Source organism: Coffea arabica, chromosome 7e, assembly GCF_036785885.1.
Source record: "Coffea arabica cultivar ET-39 chromosome 7e, Coffea Arabica ET-39 HiFi, whole genome shotgun sequence".
Taxonomy (NCBI): Eukaryota; Viridiplantae; Streptophyta; class Magnoliopsida; order Gentianales; family Rubiaceae; genus Coffea; species Coffea arabica.
The window spans coordinates 8,144,644-8,155,375 of NC_092323.1; the positions used below are offsets into that span (position 1 = coordinate 8,144,644).

The 10,732-nt window shown below is 36.5% G+C and overlaps 1 protein-coding gene across 1 annotated transcript; it reads left to right on the top strand.

Annotated features, from left to right (window-relative positions):
• Positions 1 to 5,559: 5,559 nt before the first annotated feature.
• Positions 5,560 to 7,199, top strand: LOC113698548 (anthocyanidin 3-O-glucosyltransferase 5-like). The gene has a single exon (XM_027218411.2). The coding sequence runs from the start codon at positions 5,654 to 5,656 to the stop codon at positions 7,079 to 7,081; it is 1,428 nt and encodes a 475-aa protein (XP_027074212.2). The 5' UTR covers positions 5,560 to 5,653; the 3' UTR covers positions 7,082 to 7,199.
• Positions 7,200 to 10,732: the final 3,533 nt, after the last annotated feature.

Sequence of the window (10,732 nt, forward strand, 5' to 3'; positions counted from 1 at the left end):
CTTTCATAGTCCTGTTTTCCTTTTTCGTCTGTCTCAAATTGTAGTTTACTTTTCAATTGAAGAATGTAGTTGTATTTTAATTTTCCTAAAATACCCTTATTCAATGTAAGTTGTTGTTACTATAAACCTACTCCATTTAATGAGAGTTGATTCTTTTTTTACCATCAATTCAAGTTCCCATAAGGTTGTACTCTAATTAATGTGAGGGTATTTTGGAAAAATAGCTATCTAAATTGATTGTTCCAATAAAGTTAACTACTTTTTATTAAACTGTGTGAAAAAAGAACCAGGACTATCAAAGTGAGACGGAGGGAGTATTAAAGATATTTGTTAATCTAGTAGACTCATTAGTTAATCCTTTGATCGATGTAGGTAGACCTAATTCCTAGAAAGCGAAATTTACTACGGCTGCCTTTACTATCTAGTTAAGAGTCCTATTAAGTTTTAGAACCTTATCTAACGATTAGTTTTAATACGCACACAGACACATGCCATTTAATTAGTATTGATTTTGGGGGGTTAAGATGATTTTGGTGCAATAATTTTACACATGCTAGTTTTTGCTTTTAGCTGAAAATAAATAATAATGTATTTAGTTTTTGTTTTACATCCAATTAAGTAAATAGAGTTACTAACTATATATATACCTGAGTTGTTGTCTAGCTTGCAAACAAATCATAAGCACGGTAAATTATGTATTGATAACAAAGTCACGGGCACATATAAGTGTTTTCTCCAATTGAATTTGTGAAAAAACTCTGAGGACTAACTTGAAATGAGATACAAGAATGAATTTTAAATATTGGATATTGATTTTTTATAATAATGTAAGTGAGAGGAGTTAAACCTGAGACCTCACACTTACATTCTTTTCTCTAATCCACCCGACATATTCATTTTTCTTGCAAATCAAATCTACAAAATATAACCAAGAATTCAATGATCCAAATCCATATTCAATTGACTAAACAATTGTTTACTCCTTATAATCTTATTTGTGCTTTGACAACATGATGTATTGCCTTTAAGAGATAGTTGATTTGTAAGTCAAGTTGTTTGGGTTAGGAATACATTTTTCTTAGCAAGTTGTTATATCTTATCCATTTTAAATTATAAATTCAGAGAAGATGCGGTGCTCCAACGCCATTATTCAACTCCATTTTCCTACACAATACACATATATAATGCTAATTCGTACATTACAATGATCTAAAAGAAGCTAATCAATACCAAGTTTCCAAATAAAGCAATCTTTTCCTAGCCAATCAACATACATTGGAAGAAGATGCTTAGCTGTTCAAATGTCCAAATATATGAACAACTCCAAAAGTATACAAGCAACAAAAATCAACAAGGGGACGTTAAATCAATAAAAATTATACAAGTCAGGAAATTTTAATACTTTTTCTCCCTCTAACTATAGTATTCTACCAAGAATTACTGAAATTACTCAGTATTCTGCTTTTGATTACATTTTTTTAAAGCTTAGGAGTTGACAAACAAGCACTTGACTGGGAAATTGAACATCAAAAAACATATTAAAAATGAAGAAAAGTACTAGATTGAGCTTTTGCAAACTCATGTTGCTTGAGCCTTGATGTTCGAAGGAGCTGTCGATGCCACGGTGATGAAAACTGACGGTTGAAGCATGAAAGATAGAAAAGCAGCGACCTTGGGGATTAGGGATTTGGTTTGCTTAAGGTTAACTATTAAGAACAAAAGATGGAGCTTTGGAGCTGGTGATCGTGTGGGCTTGTCCAATTTTTTGTATCTTTTCCCTTCTTTAGTTTTTTGGCTCGATCAAGATTAAGTCAAAGTTTTTCTTAAAAAAATTTAGGCAGAAAAAAAAAGATCGAGTTTAATCAAGTTTTTTTTGGTTCACCGGCCAATCTAGGGTGTTAATTGGGTTTGACTGAGTTTTTAACCTTTGAGTATTTGAGCAAACTTGAACCAGATGCTTGACCGATTCTCAGTTCTACTGACCGGTTCAATCCGAGCCTAAAAACACTGTTTATAGTAAGGCCAATTGTCAAGGTACAGATCTACCCCATTGAACCGCTGGGCAGACAGGTTGAACATGGTTGTTTGAAGAGTGAAATGGTAGAGTGGTTAGATAGGCAACCTGTTGATTCGGTTATATAATTATCTCTTGGGGGGTTTCTTTCAGCTCAGCAAACCAATGAGCTGGCTTTGGGTTTGGAGCTGAGCCAATGAAGATTTATTTGGGTTCTTAGGCCACCTTTAGATGGTGGTTTGACCAATTCAAGCGACACATTAGACACTTGCCTGAAGGATTCTTGAATAAAACCCACAAGATTGGGCGTCGTGGTTCCAATGTGGACTCAACAAGGAGAGATCTTGGGCCACCTATCAGTTGGGGGTGTCTTTTCTTACTGCGGGTGGAACACGATTATAGACAGCATAAAGGGCTGGCGTACCCATGATTTCAAGGCAACTTTATGCGAAGCAGAGGCTGAAAGAGCACAAGGGCTGGCTTACCCATGATTGCATGGCCACTTTATGCGGAGCAGAGGCTGAATGCCTGCACGTTAGCGCGGAGGAGCTTGGTGTCGCTGTCCGGGCTGAAGTTTTGCCTACCAAGAAAGTGGTGGAGAGGGGGGAGATTGAGAAAATGGTGAGACTATTGATGCAGCGGAAGAACGGCCTGGAAATGAGAGCCAAAATGAAAAGTTCAAAATTCAGTGCAGATAATGCTCAAACCAATGGAGAGTTAGTCATTCAATTGGATGTCTGAGGCTCTTCAGGAAATAAGACAAAAGTCAGGAAATTAAAGTGGGATGGAAAATTTTGTGGTCTGGTGGGTGATTGTTCATTATTGCTGGTGCATGATCACCTCCTGGCCGCATCCATTTCACGGGCAGCGAATCAATGTCGTGCAATCCCAATCAATCCATTTAAAAGTTTTCAATCGTCACCACACATGAAGGCAACTAAGATAGGCGGTCAATATTGTGTTGCCAGGAAAATTATTCATCCACAAAGTTCTCGTCAAGCTTAAAGTGACCCAAGATTGTTAAGTGCATGCGTAAATTCTAAAGGGGTGTCTCACATATCGTAATTTTCCTCTTGATGATCATATATCGGAATTTTACATTAATCTAACTTCCGTATCTTCGAATTTTGAGACCCTATTCGATTGTTGTCGGCCTATATCTACGTCCAGAGTAAAAAGAGAAAATTCAGGACCTGGTTTCTCAAGTGTGGAGCCTGTTTCTATTTTCTTATTCCTTTTCCTCATTGTTCCTCGAAGAAGAGCCCAGGTCCGTGTGTTTAAGTTTTAAAGTCATCTAATTCTAACTGGGAAAGTTGTATTGTAAAAGTTGAAGACAGTAATTTTGACCATTCTGAACATTCCAACCTTCACTCTTTTTCAACATAATACATACAATTCAGGATGCAACTTGCAAGAAATTCTCAAAGGATTTTTACATCGTAAGCGAGTCTAAAATTCTAAATCGGTGAATTATTTATTTCCCAAGGAAAAACTTGAGCTTTGAAGATGGGGGTCAAAGCTTCAAAAGTTCATTTGTCCACATACTTGAATATTTCATCATACCTGTATACTTCCATTGAGTACGACCGTTTCGATAAAATAATTATTGCAGGCTTGTTCGAGATGAGATCCAACGTTAAGTTTGAACTCATTAACCTTTCGTCTGCTCTTCTACCCCAATAATATCTCAGAGAAACAAAAGGGATAGATGCTGTATCGTGGTACATATATAGGAAGTAAAAGTAGCGGTCAAGGCACCAAGTACACATCAATACAAGGCCCCAAGTACATATGAATACAAGGCCCCAAGTACATATGAATACAAGACCAAGCACTAAAACCAAGGTGATGACCATGTGGAATCAATCTCAACACAGCAGAATCGCTGATATTTCAGTTATTACTCGTAAAAACATTCAAAGTTTTGCCAGATTTCGCCTTAATGTTTGATTTGTTTCATCGGAGGTAACTTTAAATCCTATGTGGATACCATTCTATATCTTACCATCACCACTTCACCTTCTTAAACAGACTATAGGGAGGTGACTCTATTGAAATAGGCAAAAACCGATGGAAGGTTAGTAGTATAAGAAATCAAACTCTGATAATATGATATGACTATATGTATGTGTGCGTGTGTAGGTTATATGTCGACATTTGTATAGAAGAGGGTAATCAATGTTTGAAGCATTCTTTCATAATTGGTCGTTTATTTGTTTGTTGTATTTATAAGACACTACTTAATTGATAACTACTGAATTTAGATTTAGAACGGGAGGGATAATCGTCTCTTGAGTTTTGAGAACATTATGGATGCGTCGCTGTTAGATTGTCAACCATGCTGCTGCAGAAGATAATGCTTTGTATATCCTCTAGTTGGTCACCTGCCTATTCACCCTTCACTAGTTAATAATTATCATCGTTATCGTTAAAGTTTGTGGCGGCTATGAATTACTGTTGAGAGTAATGGTGTATGAAAGGAATCTGTGGAAGAAAGACACATGCTATGACAATCATGACAGTGCAGAAGGCAACGAGACGCCCTTTTAACAAGGGTAAGGAGTTTAACTTATTCAGCCGGCGATAAAGCCATCACCATTTTTTTTTTAAAAAAAAACCCAACCCAACACTTGCTCTTCACTGGCTTCTTCCCACATCCTTCCAAAAAGGACGACTAAATCGAATATGCTATGCTCATAAACTTTCGTGTAGTTTTTTTTTTTCTCGCCTTTTGATTGCTACAACGTTGGAAGTTTGTATATGAACTACTAGTATAATGGACTTCCCAAGGCGTCATTACTTGCATGAGTGGCCCCTAGACATCCACAAAAATAAATTTTCTTAAAATTCGCCTTTTGAGGCTGTTTGGATTGTGTTTTCTAAAGAGCTTTTGAAAAAATTACTTTAACATTTTTTTAGAATGAATTGTTCGTAAAATAAAAAGGCGAATTAAACATTTGTAAAAGGAATATGACGAAAAATTTGTCTTCCTAGCAGTCCAAACAAGGCAAATTTATACCTGAAAATGTATATCTGTACCTGATCCTTTCCATGCATGTTGGCGAATTTTTTTACTGCAAGACAACAAGAGGGTGTAGAAATTAAGTTACAAATTTTGCTCCGATAAGGCATGTATTTGTATTAAATGAATGGTTAAGATTTGCTTGTAATTTTAAAAAAAATAAGTTGCAGTTTGTCATCTTGCAATTATCCTAATAAAATTGATAAATATCTTAGTCTATCAAAATCAATTCACCGTGTTACGTCGTAGTTGCATTTGTGGAACTAGGACATCCCACTTTAATTGGGAGGGAGTGCAAAATGGAAATGTCTTGGCAAACGATAAGTTTGGAGCCAAGTACTTAATGTCAAATAGTTTTTTAAGGTAGATAATCACATTTACAAGTAAGATTTTTAAAAAATTTTCACGGTTTTTTTTTTTTTTTTGAAAGGGAAGTATTTTTAGGATAGCAAATGAGATTATTGAAATTATTTTCGTTTGGGGAAAAAGGGGGGGTTGCGCGCTCTTGGCACCTTGGTCGTCGATTGATATTCCCTTGTTGAACTTCCTGATTCTATAAAGGCTGGAACCTTTCTTTTTTCCCTTGTAGCTGTTGGCGTTCACAATACGACTAGCCAATGTATAGCCAAAAGCTTCACGTTGCCATTCTCTCAAGCCCCGGTTTGGGTCATCTCATCCCTGTTCTTGTGCTGGGAAACAGGCTAGCAACCCATCATGCTGTTAAAGTTACAGTACTGGTCCTCACAACCAGCACTTCACCAGCAGAGTCTCAACTGCTCAAGCCCCCTTCCGGTCCAAAAGTAGTGGACACAATTAACATTCCCCCGGTGGACATCTCTCACCTAATTGATGCCAACACTAGGGTGGTCACACAATTATGCATCATGGTACGTGAGTCTCTACCGGGTGTTCGGTCCACAATCGCGGGCATGAAGCACCGGCCGAACGTCCTAATTGCGGACCTCTTCTGCACGGAAGCCTTTCCGATTGCAACTGAATTTAACATTCCCAAGTATTTGTACATTCCCACCACTGCATGGTTTACCGCATTAACTTCGTATTGCCCGGTGCTTCATGAACAAATAGATGGTCAGTATGTTGATCAAAGTGAGCCGCTCCAAATCCCCGGTTGCAAACCGGTCCGGCCGGAGGACGTGGTTGACCCCATGCTAGACCGGAACGACCCGCAGTACAGGGAGTACTTGAGGCAAGCGATGGAGTTCCAGCTGGGAGACGGGATCTTGATGAACACTTGGGAAGAGCTAGAGCCCGTATCGCTTGAAGCGTTGAGGAGAAATGAATCTTTACGGGCAGTTGTGAAGCCACCGGTTTATCCCATCGGACCGCTAACAAGACCGATCGAGCTGGCCGGTCCAAAGAGTGAGTTGATCGAATGGCTAGACAAGCAGCCACATGAGTCGGTGATATTTGTCTGTTTCGGAAGCGGTGGCACTCTATCAGCTCAGCAAATTACAGAGCTAGCTTGGGGTTTGGAGTTGAGCCAACAGAGGTTTATATGGGTGGTTCGACCACCAGCAGAAAATGGTGCGGATGAGTCGTTTTTCACATCGGGGAGCGCTTCTGATGGCACCCCGGATTATTTACCAGAAGGGTTCCTCAGCCGAACGAAGAAGACGGGTTGGGTTGTACCCTTGTGGGCCCAACAACCGGAGATCTTGAATCATCCGTCAGTTGGGGGATTTCTGTCGCATTGCGGATGGAACTCAGCGGTAGAATGCATCAAAAGTGGTGTTCCAATGATTGCATGGCCGCTTTATGCGGAGCAAAGACTGAACGCCACCATGCTAACGGAGGAACTCGGGATAGCGGTCCGGCCGGAGATTTTACCAGCTAAGAAAGTTGTGGACAGAGAAGAGATTGAGAAATTGGTGAGAACTGTGATGGAGTACAAAGAAGGAAAGGTCATGAGGGATAAAGTTAAAAAACTGAAGAATAGTGCTGAGAATGCACTGAACAAGGGGGGATCCTCTTACGATACCATGTGCAATCTCCTGAGAGATATTCAGATGAGGTTGAGGTTTTGAGATCCATGGTGTAATGAAATAGTTCTAATGGTACATGGTAATGAACTGATGAAAATGAACTAAATGTAGTGGTTGTACCCTTCGTGTCAAATAAAATGGTAACCAGGCAATTTCCTTATGTTTATCTACTGCAAATTTTTTGATGTGTAACATACAGTTACTTGTTCCATAAATTAGCCATATACTATATCTTAAGGACATGTTTTGGTTGACTTTGAGAATACACTTGTCAGGTAGTTTCTGTAGGAACTCAAGGCTCATCTTCGAATAGAAATACCTGCGGAATCTGGCAATTACCACTCACTATTTTCTAGACATTAATCAAGCAGGATTGGTAATTGACCCAAAATAGTCATTGTTTATTAAAAATAAAAAAAAATCAAACATGTTCATTCATATATGTATCAAAGAACTAAAAATCTGTGAACTTTCTGCACGAACCAACCAATAGTTATCGAGAAAGGAAAATCAACGACTCACATGTTGATTACTCAAGAGTCAAGAATATGGCTTCAAAACAAGTATAGTTTCAATACGGCCAGCATTTTCTTTCGCATCTCTTGCTCCTTTTAAACTGGCTACTTTGTACTATAGAGAAAGTCGCATGAGGTTGGTCTCTGGTTCGTAGGAGACCCCCGCTTCATGAAAAAAGTGATTCATCAAGTCATAGATTCATCATATCGGTTGCCCAGAACTCTTGACTGGTACAGCAAGCCAATGACTCGGTTGCATTTCCTGTACGTCGTTAACATTTGTAAAGTCTGTTTGAAAGACTTCTCCTTCATCCAGTTTTAATTTTTAAGCTACCCACCTCGTTTCGTCGTTATGAATACATGGACGTGTATGGACGCAGACATCTCTTTCTCTCTGATATCAACCGTAACGTCAGGAGTTTATGAGCTAACCAAATTAAAACTTTTGAACAAAAACATGAGTTTAAAATGATTAACCCAATTTATTTAATAACACCATGAGCTTAAACTTATATATATACTAGTTTTTTCAGTCTCACGCGATGCGTGAGGATGCCGTGTTAAACAAGTTCAAATGAAGACAAGTGAATTAATATAAAATAGTTATATATTAAATACATGATGGGTGCTAGTAATTATGGGAAATTTAACTTTAGGTAAATTGGTTATTGTCGTTATTCATTTACTCAATTTATTTATGAAATTGAAGAGATTTTTGTACCTACTGGACTTGAACTACTAATTGACTTAATGTGAGATATCGATACGATATATTAGTATTGATATGTTAGTATTTCATATCTGCAATAAATTATCAACGATCTAACAGTCGTCATGCGTGTGAGTGTGTATTTTTTCCTAATTGCACTGATAAATAAGACCTTGAAATTAGGTTATCTAACATTCTTAATGTAGCATTAATCAGTAAGTAATGACAAAAATTAGGTAGAATTATAAGACATGGTTATCTAACTTTTTTAATGTAGCATTAATCACTAAATAATGCCTAAAATTATAAAATGGGTTTATCATTTTCTATTGTTTGCTATACTTGAATGAGCTTTCAAACATATTTAAAAATATTTTTAGACCAATGTAAAATTAAATTATTATTTTTTGTATATTCAATGGCTTTTTTCTTTTACATTAATAGGTCTGGATGCATGACATATAATTTTTATTTAACTGTATCCCACCATGAGCTCGGTTTATATATACTATCATTTCTTTAAATGGTGAATTCCAAATCGACTTGTGTTTACAGATAAATTGAAATAAAATGCTAAAAAAATAAAGGATGGATCTATTTTACAAATGGGGTGACAAACTCGTGTTTAAAATTGAAAAATATGTATTTATAGAATCATTTTTTCATACTTGAAAGAAAAAATTGGGACTATTGTAAAAGTTCAAAAACTATCTGTGTTGTCCACAAAAGAGAACAATAAGTCAACAAAAATTAGGGTCAAAAAATAACAAAATTACAAAACAAGCAAATATAACATACATGTTGAATGAAGGGAAAAATAAATGGCATGATTTAAAAATATGGCAAACACCTAAGGCTAAACTAATACTCATAAATAGCTAAGGTGGCCTATCTCTCCGGATCACAAGGGGCAACAATGACTCAAACAAAAGAGGTACAAAAAACAAATAAATTACAAAAGAACCACAATACTATAGCATGCATCTTCCGGTGTCCTGAGTAAGAGAGAAACAGCAAATGGCAATATCGAAAAATGAAGCACCACTAAGGCTAATGCTAATCACATGAAGAGGAAATTGCTGCCACGCGGACAGAAGTGAATTTCCAGCAAAGCCACCACCACTGAATGACAAAAGACCAAACCGCCCCTCAAGCTCACACAAATCGCACTATAACCAGCCCAATTTCAGTGTAGCAATCCGAACTCCCGCTTTTAGTATAGTAAAGATATATATATATATATATATAGTTTTTTATTATGTACCTTTAGGATGCATGATAAGTAGACAAAATATAAGGGATGGACCCACTCCAAATTTTAAACATTATTATTTTCCCCCTAGAAACTTTAGCCAAAGAAATTTTAAACTTTTTTAGATAACGGACACCCAAATCTACGGCTTATCATATGCCTAAGTGTACAAAATAGAAGAACCTTACACACACACATAAGGGCTAATTAAATCCACACCCTCCATACTAAATCCACACCATATACACTTATTAAAGACTTGTGCCCTTAGGTTTTAAATTTATTTGATACTTCTTGTAGTTTCAAGAAACATATATTTATATAATAAAAAAGAGAAAAAAAAATGGTTACATTGTTAAAAACATATTTTCAAAGATTTTACAAGGGCATAAGAATATTTACTAATTTAAAACTTAATTTAGCAATCCAAAATTTTTAATTATTAAATTAAAATGTCACATATTTCAATTCCATAAAATTAAAATCAAGCAAGTCCCAAGGTGAAATATGCAATCATATTGACTTGCTAGCAATATTTACCATTTAATTATATGCAAGCTTAGAAGAAAGTTTAATTTTAAAAAAAAAGTAGTAGGTCATAATAGGGAAGAGAAAAAATTTAAAATAACTTCAGAGAAATATAACTTTTGGAACGACAGAATCAAGAAAAAGAGTTTCTATAAAAGACAATAAAAATTTGGGTGTGAATTTTTTTTCTGTAGAAAATATGTTCTTTTACGTCTCTTTAGCAGAGAATCGGGATATATTCATTATTGCTTACCTAATACTCGTGCTATAAAATGTATAATTTTTGGAGTGTCATAGATTCTGACGGGGATTACCTACTGATGAAACTACCCTCATTTTAACATTAGACCCTCGAGCAAGGATTGGTCCTATCAACGAGATTTAGAAATGACTCCACAAGATCACTACGACCAAAAGCGTCCCAACTGGGGCTAAAATTAAAATTTTGACTCCAAAAAAAGTTTCAAGCTCCGATACAAGAAGCACATTTTAACAAACTTCTTGCCCATGATGGAAAGATTTCAAGATGCGTTACTAGCGATATCCTACGACTGGAAGCTCATTACAATTGAGTTGTTAGAACTCATCTGAAATGTTTCGTTTTAATTTTTCTTCAATCTTAACAAGTTGACTCATTCGCCACAATTTGTGCTAGCATAAAGCTCATAGCAACACGATAAGAACCGAAA